At 44.1% G+C, this 19335-nt stretch overlaps 1 protein-coding gene across 9 annotated transcripts in view; it reads right to left on the minus strand.

The window, feature by feature from the left end:
* Positions 1 to 9: 9 nt before the first annotated feature.
* cdk5rap2 (CDK5 regulatory subunit associated protein 2) overlaps positions 10 to 19335 on the minus strand; it is a 31889-nt gene continuing 12563 nt past the window's right edge. For 5 of the 9 annotated variants that reach the window (XM_063478249.1, XM_063478252.1, XM_063478251.1 and 2 more), the window contains 39 exons: positions 19103 to 19321; positions 18779 to 18949; positions 18311 to 18421; positions 18095 to 18232; positions 17820 to 17999; positions 17517 to 17711; positions 17242 to 17433; positions 16937 to 17066; positions 16702 to 16841; positions 16499 to 16615; positions 16273 to 16416; positions 16069 to 16181; positions 15847 to 15986; positions 14164 to 14304; positions 13973 to 14082; positions 13697 to 13840; positions 13068 to 13169; positions 12790 to 12977; positions 12361 to 12694; positions 10743 to 12258; positions 10470 to 10571; positions 9894 to 10042; positions 8038 to 8441; positions 7668 to 7900; positions 7136 to 7187; positions 5897 to 6069; positions 5030 to 5377; positions 4734 to 4859; positions 4517 to 4633; positions 4141 to 4330; positions 3475 to 3596; positions 2511 to 2723; positions 2298 to 2387; positions 1921 to 2183; positions 1688 to 1837; positions 1456 to 1594; positions 1174 to 1220; positions 985 to 1039; positions 10 to 561 (listed from right to left, as the gene is read on the minus strand). In XM_063478249.1, the coding sequence (XP_063334319.1) occupies positions 416 to 561; positions 985 to 1039; positions 1174 to 1220; positions 1456 to 1594; positions 1688 to 1837; positions 1921 to 2183; positions 2298 to 2387; positions 2511 to 2723; positions 3475 to 3596; positions 4141 to 4330; positions 4517 to 4633; positions 4734 to 4859; positions 5030 to 5377; positions 5897 to 6069; positions 7136 to 7187; positions 7668 to 7900; positions 8038 to 8441; positions 9894 to 10042; positions 10470 to 10571; positions 10743 to 12258; positions 12361 to 12694; positions 12790 to 12977; positions 13068 to 13169; positions 13697 to 13840; positions 13973 to 14082; positions 14164 to 14304; positions 15847 to 15986; positions 16069 to 16181; positions 16273 to 16416; positions 16499 to 16615; positions 16702 to 16841; positions 16937 to 17066; positions 17242 to 17433; positions 17517 to 17711; positions 17820 to 17999; positions 18095 to 18232; positions 18311 to 18421; positions 18779 to 18949; positions 19103 to 19321 (7644 nt within the window). In that variant the 3' untranslated portion in view covers positions 10 to 415. The remainder of the gene's footprint in view (positions 562 to 984; positions 1040 to 1173; positions 1221 to 1455; positions 1595 to 1687; positions 1838 to 1920; positions 2184 to 2297; positions 2388 to 2510; positions 2724 to 3474; positions 3597 to 4140; positions 4331 to 4516; positions 4634 to 4733; positions 4860 to 5029; positions 5378 to 5896; positions 6070 to 7135; positions 7188 to 7667; positions 7901 to 8037; positions 8442 to 9893; positions 10043 to 10469; positions 10572 to 10742; positions 12259 to 12360; positions 12695 to 12789; positions 12978 to 13067; positions 13170 to 13696; positions 13841 to 13972; positions 14083 to 14163; positions 14305 to 15846; positions 15987 to 16068; positions 16182 to 16272; positions 16417 to 16498; positions 16616 to 16701; positions 16842 to 16936; positions 17067 to 17241; positions 17434 to 17516; positions 17712 to 17819; positions 18000 to 18094; positions 18233 to 18310; positions 18422 to 18778; positions 18950 to 19102; positions 19322 to 19335) is intronic. The other 4 variants (XM_063478245.1, XM_063478246.1, XM_063478247.2 and 1 more) reach the window with 4 other exon arrangements.

The following is a 19335-nucleotide window of genomic DNA, read 5'->3' on the forward strand; positions in this document are numbered from 1 at the left end:
GCTGCAGACTCGAAGGCTTCAGCATTCAGTTTATTTTACTGCATTTGCACATACTTGCTAGAACACAGTTGATCTAAACAATCCTGTACATAAACTGACAGATGACGACGACGACAACAAGTAAAAACTGGAAGTCAGTAATAAAATACAGTCATGTTGTCGTATGCGTCATATAAAACGAATAAAAGGAAAATATCTGAATCGCACAGATTATTATTTACAGAGGCATACTCTTGCTTTTAAAGAAAACTTTTACAACTTCAGTACCTTTTTATAGAAATCAAAGTAAAGGCAGGGCATGTGCAATAAGGTAGGAAAAGCTTAGCTTTCTAAGGTTAAGGTGACAGTTTTACAGCAGGACGGAAAGGCAGGATGCAGACTGGGAAGCTGCTGTGTGGGTGCTTTGCTGGCACCTTTAGTAGCTGCATTGCAAAGAGTTGTCGCTGTTGGGATCCTCCGAGGATTCAGAGTGCCTCGCTGAAGTCCGTCTGGAAACTGGGGCATTCGTCTGCTCAGGCTGAGGGTCTGTAGTGTCTACTACTGGCCATTGACTGGGACTTCCTGAAAAGAAAAGTTGAGGTTGTAAAGTAAAACAATTGGCTGGCTTTAATGGTCACTTTACACCTTTGGCCACAAACATGCAGGATAAACAAAAACAATGCTTAAGGCACAAAAAATATTTCAAGTAAGTTTTCCAATCTTATCTTCAGACACATGCATCTGTCATCTTGTTAAATGAATAGTTGCAAAGCTAAAAGTATGTTTGCCGTAGGCCACACAAAACACACCCCTGTGAGCGTAAATCTAAAAGGTGCCACAACTGAAATTTCCAAATATCTGGCTAAAGCCTAACAGTTCATACAGTGTTAGGAGGACACAGTCGTAGGCATGATCCTCCCAACAACTGTGTGTCTCATTACACGTTTAAATTCTGGTATTTGCTTCATGCAGGAGAAACAACCAGAGCAACGCATCCACACTAACCTTCGTCTGGTCCTCCAGACAGGCCTTTCAGGCCAAACTGGGTACAGTAATTTGTCTACCGATATTTCACAGAGAGGAAAAAAGGGGGGAAAAGAGGAGTAATTCACTAATGGAGAAAATACCACTGTGGGTAACAGCATTAGTCTGACATATTATAACTGGGTCATACACTTCTTACTGTCGGCTTACCTCTAAATTCCCCCTGGCTTTCTTCAACACTCCATGGGTCAGAGACACTACGAAGGACAAAAATAAAACAATTTTATTTTTCTTGTCTTGTATAATTATACCGGTATCAAGATTTGATATTTACTTTATAAAATAATATCACACAAAGAAATAAACTACAAAACAGGAGCAGAGAGACTGACTTGATAAATACTTCCATCAATAAACTCAAATAGCTGCAAAACTGCTTCAACCACCATTTCATCTTCTGTGCAGTTTAAAAGTAAAAGCAGATGAACTTACACTGATCGATGATGACTCTCTCCATTCCCTCTTTGAGCTGGTTGGTGGTGCGGAGACGCTTGATTGCTCCGCTCAGCATCCTCTCCTGCTGGGACAGCCGGCTCTTCAGTCGGGCTATCTCATTTCTCAGCAGCTCATCCTGATTTGGAGGATAGCAGGAAAGAAAGAATTTGGTCTGCAGATGTTTAACTGGAGAGCCCGGATACACAATGTGTGCTGTGCGTGTGTTTACCTGCTGGTTGTTGCAGCTGTCTCTTGCTGTGTTCCCAACTGGCAAAGATACTCTCCACACCAGTTTGAGCAGTCGGCCAGCCTCCTCCAGCACCTGGTGCACGGTGTTAATGCTGCAGGATAAACTCTTCAGATGCTGCTGTTCAATCACCTACAAAGATGTGGACAGGCTAACATCACGTTTCTATTTTCTGGAAAGTTCGGTCTATTTAAACCTCGCGATGAGCTCCCCACCTTGTTGTCACAGCCCTGCTGTTGAAGCATGTGCAGACACTCCTGCAGTTGCGTGTCCATACTGCGTGACAGCTTCCGGCCCTCTGAGATCTGCTTGCGGAGCGCGTTGTAGTCTTCAATCAAGCCCAAAATGTGGCGCCCATTGCGGCTCGCCCACATCCGGTGACCCGGCACCAGCCGAGAGGGAGCACCGGAAACGCTGTCCCCAGAGCTGCTGCTGACCGAGCCACCATCCACCTCTGAGAGAGATTGATATCTCACATCTGAAAAGATCCAACATAGCAGATCCAGGAGAGTTCAAATGTCATCAGTCTGTATTTGCTTTCATAAAAATATGTGATTTGGCTTCAGGACCAGCTTTGAAGAGCTTTTCTTACCGTGGTGGACGCTGGTGTGTTCTCTGTGAGTCTGAAACGAGTGATGGACAGTGTCACAGCCTTCTCGGCCCGGCGACCTGCCCCCTTCATCTAAGAGTGATAAAAAATAAATAAGCAAATGAAACACCTGACCTGCCATGACCTGGCAGTGCCTACGTGGCCTTCTGAATCCATCAAAGCTCATCGGCATGCAGGAACGTGCTTTCCGTTTACCTGGAGAGGACAGCAGGTAGTTAATGTTGATGGTTTCAGAGCGGCCGGGTCCTCTGAGCAGCTGCTCCTCCAGTCTCTGCCGCAGAGCCGTGTTGGTCTGGATGCTCCTCTCCAGCTGAAGCCTCAAGTGTCTGATCTCTGACAGCAGCTCGCCCAGGTCCACAGAGCCGGAGGAAGTGTGAGTGGACGGCTCCTGGGCCACCTCGCTGGATTCTGCACGCCAAACCAGAGAGAAATATCCTCCTGTTAGTGACGCTGAGGCTGAGAACTGCTGCAACCCCACAGGTACATTTCTACAAACTTGTGGTCATATATTTTTATTCGCATGTGAGAAATAAGAACAAAAGAATAAAAAAACAAATCAAAATTAAAATGGATCTGAAAAAATAAATACTGCAAAATTACACGTCTGGTGTGTAAAGGCCTTAAATTTGATCATGCCAGCCAACAGGAACATTATGCATATAAAATGTTGTGAATGTCGGCTGATAAGGGTTGAGAAACTGTAGTGCAGGAATTCCAAACAGGATTTGAGGTTAATTGAAGTTCGATGGTGTCACCATTACTTAGTTTATACAGTGTCAAATCTGGTGGACAAGGTGCAATCAAAAGATTCTGCAAATACACCCATAAATGCTAAAAACAAAACTGAATACAAGTTTGGAGGGTTTCCTCTTGAAGATGATCTCATTGTCTCCCTCTTTACTGCCCCCATGTGGCCATGTTGCATCCAAAAAAACCCCCAATACACCAGTTATTAGACAATATCATTAGACATTCTCATTACAATCTATCATCTTGTCAGTACACCAATCCAAACATGATCCAAAAATTTTTCTATACAACAAAAAGTAAAGGTTTCTTCCTCCAATACTCGTGCAAGCTGCTGGAAAATCTGACTACAGCACAAACATTTCAGAAGAACTCCAGCTACTGAAAAACAAAAATGGAAATCGTGCAGTACCGTTGTGTTTGTTAGACTCGCTCTTTATTTTTTCGTAAACTTGCAGCTCCACCCGCAGTGTCTGGAGGAGATGCTGGGAGTCAGACAGCTGCTGCCTTTGGAGCTTCACCTCGCACTGCAACCTGGAGACAGTGATTGAAAGCGTAGCCAACACAAAAATTCAGCCTAAAGTGATGCCTTGCCTTTAAAATTTGATAGATTAAAAAAGAATTATCAAATCTATCTATCTATCTATACACACACACACACACACATATAAAACAGAAACACCAACTACAACAAGCCTAATGTGTATATATTAGACAAAGTGACACACTTGGGTGAATGAAAGGGAGAGGAGATGTGATCTGACAGTAATCTACACTCCTGGTTTTGAGTGTCAGCCTCATGTCAGCAGGACCCGTGGCAAGAGGTCACATAGCATCACTATAGCATCACTGTAGCATCGTGTGCATGTGTGTGTTCACGGATGAGCCTTCAAGTGATGAGCTCAGGTTTCAGAGACGTACTAACAGTAAGGAATAATGGCAACAGTAATGACTTTTTAGAATGGCCATTAGTAGCTGTGTGGAGTGTCAGGTTACACAAATGAGTGCTTTAATGACATTAAGCGTGTAGTGTAGAAATGTGTGCTCCCATCAGGACTGATGTTGTGTGTGTGTGTACCTGTGCAGCTCCTCCCTGCTGCGGTGCAGTGAATCCTGCAGCTGGGAGTTTTCCCGGCTGCTGTGCTCCAGTCGCTCCTGCAGTTGGCCGTTTTCCTGCCTCAGAGCTTCACACTCCCTCCTGCTCTGCTCCAGTTTGGCCGTCCGCCTGGCCAGGGTCTCCCGGAGCTTCTCATTCTCCTTCTGCTTGTCTGGAGGAAATAAAGTTTGTAAACCTTGTTAAACATGTAATTCCCAGAGATAAAGGAAAAATATTAAGGGTATTATAGATCAGCATCAACAAGGACAAAACGAGAAATTAGCATCCGTTTCTCTCCTCTTCTTTTTTTCTTCCTGAAAATCATGTGATTTTTAACTAAACATAAAAAGAGTGATACCTCTGGATGCCATGCTGAGCTGTTCCTTCAGAGTTTGGTTTTGTCCCCAGAGGAATCGCACCTCCTGAGTCAGCTGACCCTGCTCCTCGTTGCCGTGGATGAAGATGTTGGTGGCTGCTGAACATGGCACATACACATGCATAAGGACCATGTAATTATGTTGGACATGTGGAAACAAAAGACCCTAAATACTCAAAGACAGTTTTTTGGTGTGTACCTGGGTCTTTTTCCACTTCAGCTAGTCTCCTCTCCAGCTGCTCCCTGAGACGGTCGTTGGTGCGAATACTTTCCTCCAGTCGTTGTCGCAAAGCTCTGATCTCCTGTAGATGCTCTGCCAGCAGGTCTAACAGACACACGTGGATAAAGCACACTTAAATTCACTTATTCCATGTTGTTTTTTCACTTCTTTACATTAGCAACAAACTCACACAGCTCATATGATTAACAACATTTCTCTATATAATGTAGTCATTAACTGACATGCTAATCAGCCTACTATTGCTTTATATTTACCTGAATTCATCGTATGAGGCTGTTCTCCAGCATTCCTTTGTGCGCTCGTGTCTCCATCTTGTTTCTGTGCCTTTGTTTGAGGCCCTGAGCCCTCCTGGTCGTGCCCTTGTTCCTGCTCCTGATGATGGGAGGTGGTCTGGGCCATGATAGAGCGATGCAGGTCCAGTTCGCTGCGTAGGGTGGCGTTAAGCTCCTCGCTGCTCCTCAGCTGCTCCTGCAGCCGCCCGTTCTCCCTCTGCAGGCCCTGCAGTCTGCCACCAGCATCTCTGTGACCGGACACACCTTCGTCCTGAGCTCCTCCTACAGGTGACACAGTTGCACCTGTCCAATCAGAGTGTAGTTGTTGACCTGAACGTGCACAGGAAGACGACAACACATGAGTAATCCAACACTTCAAATCCAAATTGCATATTATTATTATTCTTTGTCTCCAGGTGCTTCTAAAGGACTTCACTTGTCTCTGCAATAGCCTTCGTGGTCACAAAATATCGGAAGATTGAAACAGATATGTGCCACTGAATAATGCAACTTTAAGTGGCAGTGGATTGAAACTGGACACCTCCTCTGGCCTTGGCTGGCAAGCTTTGTCCTGCAGAACGCCTCACTGCAACAGAAAGGATCTGAGTGGACAATAAGTGGTATTACAGGCAGGCACTAGACTGCCTGTGCACGTAGAAGGGGAGCCGTTTGATCTCAATGACTGTGCAACGGGCAAGAAGGGAAGAAAATATGCATTTTTAATGAAGCAAACTGAATTAATCCTAGTCTGGCACAAAATATACCCATCTGACATTATCTAAAAAAAAAAGAAAAAAGAAAAAAAAAAAGGCTTCTGAGACTTAAAGCATTGGATCCAGAAATACTTACTGTGGGTTCGATTGCCACCTTGTGTGGTTGGGCTGCTGTGGCAGGAGGAAGAAGTCCTGTCTGAGTGGGACAGATCAGACTGAGAGCTGTGGTGGCTGCTGAGACTCTGGCGTCTAATCTGGCTCTGCAGGCTCTGGATGAGACGGTTCTTCTCCTGCAGCTCTTTAGCCAACCTGGAAGGAGAAGGAATGATGCGTGTTAACACCAGTCGGGAGGCCTCGGTATGACTGCTGGGAGAGAAAAAGGAACAGCAACCCCAAAAAGTAAAGAAAACTATGTTCCTATAACCAGCGGGCTTCAAACAACACACAGCTGGGAAATCTGACACAGGAGCTCACGGCAAACGTCATGCTGTCTGGATCAAACCCACTCACAGGTCCAGCTGCTCCCTGGCGCAATCAGCCAGGGTGAGGTTTTGCTGGACGAGCAGGGCGACGTGCTGCTGCAGCAGCTCTCTCTCACCCTCTAGCTCCAGACGCAGATAATCTATCTCCTGCTGGATTCTACACAAGCTTTCAGGAGGACCTCTCATGCACTCCTCATAGGACAGCAGTGATTGTGATGTCTGCTGAAGCTCCCCAAAACTGCCCACATCAGTGGTAATATGGATTAATGCGCGTGGCTCTGAGCAACCTTCATTTATAATTTGATACAAGTGTGTGGTTAAAAAATGCATTACCTATTCATATCAAGGATGGAAGGATACAATTATTTTACTGTGTCCAAAACAAACAAATTGCAATTTTGCAAGTCTACAGTTATTATTGTTGTATTAACTGCTCACTTATAGCATTTGCTGCCAATAAAAAGGTAAAAAAGTCAAAGTTTAAGATGGCTATGATGTGAAACTGAAAGCATGGGGAATACAGAGTGACAATATTGACCCAGTGATGGGCAGCAGAGCCTTAATTTACTTCTGGCTGACACAGAAACAAAATAGGTCAACAGCAGGACAACTATTCACGTGCACAGCCCAGGGTCATAATGCAAATAGCTGGGGGCAGTTTTAAAAGGGTCATAATGAGACAAACATCTCAAAGAGCTCAGCTAATGACCCAAAAATACAGTCACACATGTGACCTTGACAAAGGGACTACAGTCTAGGTCACTAGAAGGATGGAAAAGTAAACATCAGCTTTTTTAAAAAAAAGCTAATTCCTCATTATATAACATATATATGTGATAAATGTTTCACCCACTGTTGCATACACTAAAAATAAAGAAATAATGTATTTGTACCTGCGAGACAATTCAAGAGCTGGCACATCCTCATTATCCAGATGAGTCTCTCCTACAAGACAGAAAAAGACGCTGTCATGGACGTGTCTGTACAAATCAGTTACGAGTGGCTGCTCTTCTGTCTTTGTTTCTCTTCTGGTGGCGTCTGTTTTCCCCTTGTTAGACTGTCAAGTCAAGTTTGTACCCGCCCATAATTTTATTATGACTTAACAACTGCCTTTAAAACTACTCTTTGATAATGAAGGAAATCATCAGTAAGTTAATCGATCACTATATCAAGTAATTTCTTTCATTAAAATAATGCCCTTCATGCTCTAAAATGGCTTTGCTTGAACTGCACTTGTCTCCTCCAATCATTATACTACCACGGCACTAACACACATCCTCCAAGCACACTAAGTAAATTCTGTCGCATAACCACAAATACACGTCTGCAGTGATGGCAGATACTACATGAACAACACCTCATCATGGATCTATATAATAATTTAGGCAAAGCAACTACTACAATTGCAATGACGGCAGCAGCTACCTTTGTCCAGCCGTCCCTCCAGCCTGTCCAGAATGCTCAGGCTCTTGTCCAGCTGCTCTTTAACCACCTCTCCCATGTAGCAGTCGACCTTTTCAGCCTGCAGCAGCTCTTTGAAGGCCTGGTTCAGCTCTTCCAGCTGCCGCCGGTGCAGGGCTCCCAGCCTGCGGCTCTCCTTGATCTGCTGCCTCAGCTGCGAGAGCTCTCGGGCCTGTGACTTCACAAGGGAGTCCAGGCTGTGGAGAAGACCAAATTAGGGACAATTTAAAAAAAAAAAAAAGAAAGAAAGAAAAAGATCGTGCAGATTTTCCTTAGAGTAAAGAAGGTACTAATAAATAAGAAGTACTAATAAAACACTTCAAAGATGGTTAACCTAGCAGGTGATGTGGAGCGGCTGCGGGATGGCTGTAGTTGTTCACTGATGCTTCTGTTCAGCCTCCTCTCTCCTTCCAGCTCCATATTTACCCGGCTGCTTTTATCCTTAATTGCCTGGTTCTCCCCAGCCTTCTTCCCCCTTAGCTGCCCACTTCTGTGGCTGCCATCTTGACTACGGTCGTCTTTCTGTGCACCCTCTTGGTCCTTGATCACAGACGGGTCTGAGGTGTTGTTGACCAAGTCACTGGAGAGGGAGTTCCTACTCAGAAGGCTCTGCATTTGGAGGATTAGTTTTGTCTGGTTTTCCAGCTGGACCTTGAGCTCTCTGACTTGTCCCTGAAGCTGCAGTGGGTCCTCAGAAACACCATACTCACTATAGACCTGCAGACCTTTCAGACTCACCTAAAAATAAAACAGATGGAAGAAGGTTCAGATTTTTAAAAGTGAAAACTAATGTTAAATGGAATCAAACCAGTAACACATGCTGTAACTTCTGATCATTGTTGTTACACTGTTGATTCTCACAAAGCTGTTTAAAATGACTGTAATGTATGTAAATGTTCTCAAACACACCTTATTCTCATTTCTTGATACATGTATTTATTTTAAGAATCTGCTTGAGTTGCCTTATACACCCATCAGTCATAACATTATGACCACCTGCCTAATATTGTGTTGGTCCTCTTTTTGCCATCAAAACATCTCTGACCCGTCAAGGCATGGACTTCACTAAACCCATGTGCTGTGGTGTCTCGCACCAAAAGATCCTTCAGGTCCTGTAAGTTGTGAGATGGGGCCTCCATGGATCGGGCCATTTGTCCAACACATCCCACAGATGCTCACCTATATTGAGATCTGGGTAATTTGGAGGCCAAGTCAACACCTCAAACTCATTGCTCAAACCACTCCTGAACCATTTTGGGAGGACGCACTGTCCTGCTGACGGAGGCCACAGCCATCAGGGAATACCGCTTCCATGAAAGGGTGCACATGATCTGCAAAAACGCTTAGGTAGGTGATATGGATCAAAGTAACAACCCACATGGATGGAATAAGTTAAGTTTTCCCAGCAGAACATTATCCAAAGCATCACACTGCCTCCTCTGTGTCTTCTTCCCATAGTGCATTCATCATTTAAAGTGATTCATCACACTGGGCCATCTTCTTCCATCGCTCCACGCTCCAGTTCTGATGCTCACGAGTCCATTGTGATCAGTGATGGACAGCAGTCAGAGACTTGAGCTACAGTAGCTCGTTTGTTGGACTGGACCACAGGGACCAGACTCTGCTTCCCATGTGCATGAAAGAGCGTTCGATGTCCACGACCCTGTTACTGGTTCACCACTATTCCCTTCCTTCCGCTTTTGACAGATGTTGCTACTGACCACTGCTGACTGGGAACCCCCCACAAGAGCTGCAGTTTTGGAGATGCGCTGACTGTGTCATATAGTCATCACAATTTGGTCCTTGTCAAACTCACTCAAATCCTCACACTTGCCCATTTTTCCAAAATGTTCACTTGCTCCCTAATATATCCCACCCTCTAACAGGTGCCATGATGAAGAGATAATCAGTGTTATTCACTTGACTGCTGTATGAATCATGGTTCATAATAATGGTATTTATCTTACACTAGGCCTTGGTAAACCTCTAAGACCCAGTCCTCCTCTATTCTGATTGGTCGTCACTCAACAAACAGAAGGTTTGAGCAGCAGGAGGACTCCTGTGCTCACAGACACAGCTCTGCATCTGAGCTGACCACAGTAGTGACATTCCCCATCATTCCCTAGTGAACTTTGCTGTGGAGTGCTGGGAGAGAGGAATAAGATAATAAGCAAATAATAAGATAAATACCTTGGCTGAGCTGAGAGCTGGGGAACTAGGGTACGGGGTGCTGGAGGTTGAGTCCAAATTTTCAGTAGAGGAGAAATTGGCCTGTTCATGTTTCAACAGGGAAGGCAGGCTGGAGCCACTGCAACTAGGGTTTACCCCAACCTCTAAATCTGGCAACACAGGAAGCACAAAAACATTAGACTATGGGGAGGAGAGTCCAGTGCAAGTTGTAGAAAATAAACAGTGATTGAGCAGTGTGAGGAAAGAAGTCATTTGTGATACAGCCAAATTTGAATAGGACAAGAAATCAAGGTAAAAGGTTAATGAGTGCTCAAAAGACATTCCCAAACCTTAAGTGAAAACATGCATGAATAGAGACAGCCCATTCAAATTTAGGAAGGGTGAAGAAAATTCCACAGTTAAAAACCAGAAAAAGACTGTGTGGTTACGGAGACCCAGGCAGAAAATATTTCTCAGAGACAGTGTGCCCTTGTTCACTCCTCATGCATACATTCTACATTAAGAGAAGCTGTCCACACTTGAGATTAGTATCCACTCAGCAGACAGACATGCAGAGTCTGTCTGAAGGCTGTCTACCTGTGCTACTGCTCTCTTCCCTATCGTTCTCACTCTTGCCACTGGTTTCGTAACCCAGGTCCTGCAAATCCACCTGCACGCCTTTGTCATCCTGCTCAGGAGCTGGCATTGGAAGCAATATACGTTTGGTTAGGAAGAAATCAATCAAGGAGTTCACATATGTCTCTATCCCTACTTATGTTGTTCCTGACCAAACTGGGATTTGCAGTATCACAAAATCATTTGAATTACTGTGGACAAGCACATGTAGAAGAAAGCTGCTCAACAGCTTACCTTTCTTTATCATTTCAGGAGAGGATGTACTGGTAAGAGCAGTGGCCAGTTTCGCCTCCAGGCTTTTACATGCCTTCTTCTTCTCCCTCAGTGCTTTGTGCAGTGTTTCCAGTTCAACCTGAACACTTGGCGGTAACCCTTTGCCGTCCTGCACTGCCCTGTGGGCTTCCCTCTCCATTTTGTGACTCCTCTCTTCTTGCAGGGAAGCCTGGAGCTCAGATATCCTCTGAGAGTAATCACTGAAGACCTCATAGAGAAGACAGAGATGGCGATGAAGCTCTAGTACCTTTGTTCCAGTTGAAGCAGTAGACAGGTTGTTGCTGGGTTCGGAGATTGGTGGGGCAGGTTCTCCAAGTTGCTCCCGCTCTTGGAGGGCTCTCTGAAGTTTGTCTAAATTTATCTGCAAGTCAGAGCTGATCTGGGATCTGCCAGCAGTCACGGAGCCAGAATTTGTGCAGTGTGCTGCTAAAGAGGCAACAGCGGACTCTGTTGCGCTAAAGCAGTTCCTTAGAACGTCAATCGCCTCTTGATTTAAACTAGTATCAGGACCGTGGTGTTCCTTTGCCTCATTTTCTTTAAGTGACTCTGCTGCTACTCTGTCACTGGTGTATCCATGTTGTGCAGTAGCATTTGTGGCCCTCAGTTTTTCTTGCAGCTCTGCATTGAGCCTATTCTGCTCCCAAAGTGCTTCTTGCAAAGAGTCTGCATGACGCTGCAGCTCATGCAGAGAGTCGTCAGTACCTTGAAGCACCCCTCTGGTGCTTTCTTCCTTTGGAGAGCTATGCAGCTGCTGCAAAGCTCCCTCAATCCTTTGACAAAGTTCGCTGATTTCAGGATTCTTTTCTTGGCTTTCTGCAGAGCTGATGACTTTCTCTGCCAAATTCAGAAGCTCGATGAGCTGGTTGTTGAACTCCTCTTTCTGCTGCAAGGCTTTCTGCAGCTCAACGCATCTACCATGGAGAGACGCGTCAGAACCCACAGAACCAGAACCTGTGTGTGAACCAAATCCACCCTGGCTGTCCAGACTGCAGGCAGTCAGATAAGCGATGGTAGATTCTGCTGCCTGTAAAGCCTCTACGTACTGGGAGTTCAGTCTGTCTTTCTCCCGGAGCTGTGCATGAAGTTCTTCCCAATCAGCAAGCTGCTCACTCAGCTTGTTGATCAGTGCTTCTTTCTCCTGGCACTCCTGGTGGAGAAGTTCCAGCTGAGTATATAGTGCAGAATCATCTTGGGTGTGATCCAGTGATGCTCTGGCTTCAGAGCCCTTGTCGGATCCCACTGGACTACAGCTACGATTAGGGTATCCAAGGGTGGCGGAAGGGGAAGTGCTGTGCTGGAGTGATGTGTGAGTGTCAGAGTCTGTGTGTACATGCTGGTCAGACCAGTAGACATCATCTGAATCAAGGTGCTGAAGTCCATCAGTTTTGAGCTGCTCAGAGCTTCCAGGCTTCCTGCTGCTGCTGTTAGACTCCACCCTCAGCCTCACAGGCACAGGAAGGCGAGATCTGCCTCCAGACTACAATTTACACAAACACAAGAAACAGACATTAAAACCCCAAAACACCTTCATGCAGGAAAGAGTGATGTCTTTTTATTTCTTCTGCAGTACAAAACTTACCCTATGTTTTGCAAAATGCTTTTTTTCACTGTTGCTGTGTGGCTGGCAATTAGTTCTTGGACTCTCCTCGTCATCTGCAGTGCTGACATTGGTAATGGGACTCTCCCTGTCCGAAATCTCATTCCACTTCTTCCCTCCCTTCTTCTTTGACAGTTTGGTGACCTTTGCATCTTCTGTGTCCAGTGCTTCCAAACTCTTCCTCAACTCAGCCTGTCCCTCACTGCTGTTCCCTGAGGCATCGGTGCTCTCTTTTTCTTTGTACTCAGACGATTTCTGTTCCTTCAGGAGACCCCGCAGCTCATCATTTTCTGATCTGAGCCTGAGCATTTCTGCTCTGTAATGAGAAACATTCGACCAGATTACAGTTCAGACTTCTAACTACCAAGTAATGGGGAAAATAAGGAGTAGACTCTGAATTGAAAGACCTACCTAAGGTGCGAGACAGATGTTGACCCACAATCAGCTAATAGGGATTTAAGTGCCATTAAATCTGTGTTCATCTCCCTAGAATATTCCTCCCCAGTGTCCAAGATGTCGCTGCTAGAGTGAGCACGCTCTCTACTCTGGCTGAGGCCACTGTCCATGCTCACATCATCCAAAAGCTTTTCTGACAACATCTAAAAGAGCGATTATTTAGAAAGCAGGTTTTATAAACTCTTCAAATAGTACTTAAGCACTCAGTTGTTTAATGATCATCAGTTTCATACCTGTCCTAGTTTACTGCATGTCTGGCTCTCTTTGTCCTGACCAGGGAGATGTGTCTTGTTACTTTGAACTAGAGGCTGCTTCTCAAGCGTCTTCTTGAGCTGCTAGAGTAATGGGATGGGAGGCGAGTATGACACACATGGCTCGGTAAAAGAAAACTTAAAGTGGGAACAGAATCCATAAAGCACAGCACAGCAACAGCAGAATGGCATGATGTGTCTAATGTAGCATGGCGAAGAGAGACCGTTTTATGGGACACAGAGATAAAGATAAAACAGGGACTGATTAGGTAAAATGAAGGAAAGAGAAAGAGGGTACTTACTCTACTACATACAAGAAACACACTTGTTAAAAAATTCAGACATTTAGTACCACAGAGGGAAGAGAAATTAGCAACAGGTTAGACAGAACAGAGGTTAGGCTGTAAGTTCTAAGGTTAGAAAGGAGCTATTACAGGAAGGATGTTAGACAATGATTCGTGATTTCTCAAGTATTTTCTAAATGTGGACATACTCTGGAAGAAACATTACTAATAAATGACAAGACGTGTACTCTTTTGGAAGACCTAAAACAAACAAACAAAAAACAACAACTTTGCAGCCATAACTTGTAACTATAACTTGTGTACAACCTCGTCTCTTTGCAGCTGCTTTTTGCGGTCTTTGTCTTCTTTGTCATCAGTGTCACGCTCTGACTTCTCAATTTGTGAAAGTTGGCTCTGCAGTTCACTGTTTAAGGTCTGCAGCCTGCTGACATGGTCTTGCAGCTCAAGCACCTTAACACAGAGAGAAATCATTTTTACACATTTCCAGCTTTACAGTTGGTACAGTGACACATGGAGCACACTAATTAACTTCAACGTGACACTATATAAGAATGAGACAAAAAGCAACAAAATGTAAAATACCTTCTGTTTAAGCTCCTGAGCAGACAGATGAGACAAGCTGTCATCCAGTCCCTCTCCTACACAGATACTCATGTAGGAAGTCTGATCTCCAATGAAACTCAAAGAGTCGCCTGAAAAACGTTAAAATAATCTTATAACGTTGTCTGTATATAAACTGGAATATGACATCTGGTATCTTTTTCTCGTCTTACCTCCATCGTTGGCTCCACCAACCCCTCCTCCACGGTTCTGAATTGCTCCTAAGCGTGCCTGCAGAGATGCATTCCAACGCTGGGCATCTTCAAGCTGATGTCTCATGCTCTCTAGCTCTTTAGGATTAATCAGGTCCATACCTGAAACGATACACAGAGGGTTACAAAAAGCCACGCATGACAGGGCATTAAAGCAGTTCCCATGAGGCACCATTAACTTAAGACTTCATGTGCATATGTCAAACATGTCATAAAGAGGGTGTATACTTCAGCTCTTTTTCACAACTTTAAAAGCAAACACAGACCAGCCACGAAGCTGAGGTTTTACACCGCAGCACACACACCTTTGGATTATACCTTTCACTTTCATATTTTTCATGATGTCTACAATCTAATGTTCTTTAATTAAAATACTGAAAAAAACAAATTAAAAAAAAACCCTTGTAAATGAAAAATGTAAAAAAATATGAAAAACAAAAATGGTGGATTTACATTGTGCAGTTAGTGGATCTTGGCTTGCTAAAAAATCCAAGTCAGATATGCAAAATATATGTAAAGGAGCTAAAATGCACACCCACAATATACACAATCACAAAGTATGATTATTATTGTGCTTTTTCATAAGTGTGTAAACATGCAGCCTATGCACACAAATCATAATGGTTGGTTATATAACCAAAGCATGAAGTGTGCAAATGTAATCAGTGACAATTATCCTGCTACGTCTATCTTGCAAGTCAGTGCTAATGTGAGCTGCGTCCCTGTTACTTACAGCTGACCTATTTTTACACCTGGCTCTCTGCAGGCAGGGGTGTGGGGAGGAGCATGCACGTGTGTGGTCGCCTGAGCGCACACGACAAGTGAATGGTCCAAGTTATTTGGCTTAGACCTCAGCGCAGAGTGACACTTTTAATCTGTTTTAAGGCTGTGCATTAATGCCACAACAAATCTGAAGGACAAACTGTGCTGAATTACATTAACTGCATGACGTCAAAGGAAAATAAATGCCACACTTTTTGGATTAGGCTCTATTTCCGGAGAGCTGTTCTTTTAATGTGGTACTCTGCACATTAATATCCTTTATTAAATCATTTGAAAATGGCACAACCATGCTTTTAAATTTTATTCATGTGACAGATGGTTGGATGGGTTGGATTAATAACCAGAAGCGTGCTAAAGTGATGCAATCAAGAAGCAAAGGGACAAAACAAAAACAAACAAGCAGCATGTTGAAAGTGAGAGACAGAGAAGACAGGTCTTTATTTATTTTTTATGAAGGACAAAGAGCAGACAGGTGTGAAACCAATACATTTACTGAGAGACAATGAAAAGGGGAGCGACTGTGTTATAGACAAAAACATGCAGATAACTGGATGATGATGAGAGCAGAAGAGACAGAAAGCACACAAAGATGAAAAGTGGAGGGACCGGGTATGCATGCTGAAGAAGAACACAACAAAAAGTAGACATGGAAGTTGTCGGCAGGACGAGTAAACATATTAAATAAAGATGACCGGGGTTTAAGGGTTCCCTTTAATGATGAGTTATATTTTCTACCTTTTATAACCACAATAAATGATAACAAGCACTTCTTTTCTCATTCACTCCTTTCTAATTCCTTTATTTCTTTCCCTCTCATTCAGTCACCATCCTCATCTACAACCAAGTGTGTTTTCACTGCACCTTCTCTGAGTTTGGCTCTGTGTATCTCTCTCTCCAAGTCACCCCTTAACTCCTCATTAGTTCTGATGCTCTCTTCTAGCTGCTGCCTGAGAAGCTGCACTGCCGTCAGCTCCAACTGTAGAGCATGGAGACGCTGGGCACTGCAAATCATCCAAAAAGTCTGTTAGCGCAAAGCATTTTTTTCCTCCTTTTTGCATTAAAGCAGCTGTTGCACATAACTACCTGTCTTGCTCCTTCACAGTCTTTACCAGGCTGGAATAGAGCTGCTGTTCAGCCCTCAGGGCTCTGTTCAGAGCATCGTGCTCATGTTGCAAAGCTGTGAGGTTGGGCAAGGCCTGAGGAGAGAAGAGAAACTATCTTAAAAGACAAAGCATCAAGATTGTAATGTTTTGTTCTAAAAAAATTTAAAAAGCAGGTCATCTTTACTTCCTGCTGGCTGTCTCCACCGATCATGGTACTCTCTCTCTGTGGAAGCACAGGCAGGGAGCTCTCCATTCCACAGACAATGACGTGATCCTGGGTATGATCAGGCCGTGTGTGGCCTCTCTGACTGAGGCGCTGCTGGAGAACCTGCTCAAAGTCAAAAGTTAAACATCAGAAGAAAAACTCCTTCACTTGCTGACACAACTTTGACACTGTGTGGAATCCTTACACTGATAATCTCATCCTTGGTCTTTAGAGTTGCAGTGAGGGACTCAATATTAGCAGCCTGACCTTCACTGTGACCCTCCAGCTCAGATAGCGCCGACTGAAGCTCAGCCAATGAAATCTAGAAATTGGGATGTAGGGAATTATGATTGACACTTAAGAATTGTATCCTATTATGGATTAACTAAATGCTTCTAACTCACTGACCTTCAGTTCATTTTCCCTTTTCAGTGCTTTGTTCAGTGCTTCAGTTTTCTGTGCCAGCTCCTTCTTCAGGACGACCACTGTTTTCTTGGAAAGTGGGTTGTTCTCCTGGCTATCCTCGCTGTTTCTCCTGGACAGCTCAGCTTCAGCACAGACAAAACAAAGTCAAACGTAGCACCAACATGCAGTCTACCTTTAAATAACCTGCGCGAGGGTGTTACAGGTCTAAATCCATTACCTTCCCTCTCGTCCAACTTCTCTTGCATGATCTGAATAGTTTGTCTGAGCTCCAACACTTGATCTGGCTCTGCTTTCTGCCTCATCTCTGCCAGAAACTGGTCTCTCTCCTGACCACGCTGAAGAAGCTTCTGCCAGTTTATAAAGATATAAAATCAGCACATTCAAATTTGTACAGGTAATATCTTAAAACAAGTTCCAAACAGGGCATAGAATTGGGGGGCAGAATGTGTTATTCTCTTTGGGAGTTTGGATTTCCACACATTTTACAGCTGAATAGCTGTGCTGTATCCCACAGGATCTTACGTTAATAAGGCTGTCTTTTTCAGCAAGCAGGGCTTTGAGCTGCGCGGTCTCTAAATAACTCTCCTGGGCTGTTGAGGAGCTTTGCTTCTCAGCAGTGGCAAGCTCCTGCTGTCTATCAGACAGCTGCTTCTTCAGCTCCTGAATCTCCTGAGCGCGCTCAGAAAACATGCGATTGTAGTGCTCTGCAGACTCCTGGAGACGACAAAGAGTCAAAGTTAATAGTGTTAGTGTTGTTTGTGCACACTCTGTCGTGCCCTGTTGTCATAAATGCTAACCTTCAGAAGTTGGTCTTTGCTGCTAATTGTAGCAAACAGGCTTTCTACAGCACTCTCATTGTCAGCAACCAGTCTTTCCCTGGCCTTGACAGCCTCAGCCAGCATGGCTTCTGTGACCTTTAACCTTTGGCCCATCTGTTCAGCCAGATCACGCGCATGGCTCTGTGACTGGTTCAGCAATGATTCAGCCATTTGCTACAGACAGAGGGGGGAAAAATAAGCACTGAAGTACAAATGACATAAACCAGAACAGTAAAAACTATAAGGAATTTGGCCTTAATGAGTGACTATTTGTCAGCCAACCTCCATATCCTTTGTCTTGCCCTCCAGGGAGAGCTGCAGCTGGCTAATGATGGAGTCCTTCTCCCTCAGTGATCTGTTCAGGTTGTCTTCCACATCTTGCTTGGCTCTTTGTAGGTTCTTTAGGGTACTTGCAAGATGCTGCAGCTCTGCATCCTTCTCCTTAATCAGACTGTCAAAATTCTGCAAAGAAAGGAGTAGAAAGGAGTATGCATAACACTTAATCACAACTATGTGATTATCAATCAATAGAAAAGATCCCAGTTCCGGATACTTACATTGATAGTTTCTTCATTATGAGACAGCAAGTTGTTGAGTCTTTCTAGGTCTCTTTCTTTTTCCCTTAGTAACAGCTGCAGGTGGTGAATCTCATTGTCTTTTTCTTCAATAGCAGCAAATTTCTCATCAAGTGCTTGCTGTAAGAGAACAAACAAACATGTCAGAAACCAGGCAAAGTCACCATGGTTAAAAGATTGCACTGAAGGAATATCCACCTCCAAAGCCTTCTCCTTTTCTTTCAACCTTTGCCGCAGTTTGGAGAGAATACTGTCGTTACCTCCTGGACTTTTGCTCTGCTCAAAGTCTCTGACCATGTTCATGAATTCCTGACAAACACATAAAAACAATGTTACTAAATACACCATACTCAGAAGAACTGGATGTCACTTTGGAGCACCAACTTCTCTTTGGCTCTGATTGTTTTCATGACATGCTTATAATCCAGCTGACAGGCTTTACTGCTAGCTAACTGCTCTCCTATGATTTCTGTTTTATCATGTGTGGTGGCTCTTTGAAGGAGAAGAAAAAAAGAGAGCAGAGGAGAGGAGAGGAGGAGCAAAACAGCAGTAATGAGCTAAAATTCAATTTTTACACATACTTAGGCTAAGTAAAAAAGGAAGCAACTCATTTTTTTATCTTTTGAGCTAAAGTCTGTCTGCATATGTTTAGTGATGATGTGTCACCTGTAGCTGCTGCTCTTTATCAGCCAAGGTGGATGTGAGACGCTGGATGGTGACCTCATGGGCCTGCAACTTTGTTTTGGTTTGGTCCAGCAGCTCTTGGTACTGCTGCTCCAGAGCACTCTCCCTTTCCCCGATCTCCCCACTCAGCTTTTTGAGCTGATTGTTTAAATCCTTGTGGAGGAAATTATAATAATGTCACACAAAAGTCAATATTTAAACAGATAATGAAAAAACAACACAACAACAAAACGATTACGATTAGAATGCCTGCTCCTTTTATTGTGGATACTGTGAGTGACAGTCCCTGTCATCCTCCTATCTTACATTAAGCGCTTTGTCTCCTTTCTTTTTCTGTTGTTGCAGGTCCTCCAACTCCACCTCAAGCTGATCCTTTGCCTGCTGTAAGTCAGCCAGCTCTTGCTCCTTCCTATCCAGTGCTCGCTGCAGTTTTTGGGCTTCAAGCACCTTGGTGTGGTGTTCCCCCTGTAATTGGGCCAGCTCTGTTTGCTTTTCCATTAATAGGTTTTGGTGTTCCTCTGCTCCCTGAAGGAGAAAAA

The sequence above is a fragment of the Pelmatolapia mariae genome, linkage group LG7 (genome assembly GCF_036321145.2).
Source record: "Pelmatolapia mariae isolate MD_Pm_ZW linkage group LG7, Pm_UMD_F_2, whole genome shotgun sequence".
NCBI classification, from domain to species: Eukaryota; Metazoa; Chordata; class Actinopteri; order Cichliformes; family Cichlidae; genus Pelmatolapia; species Pelmatolapia mariae.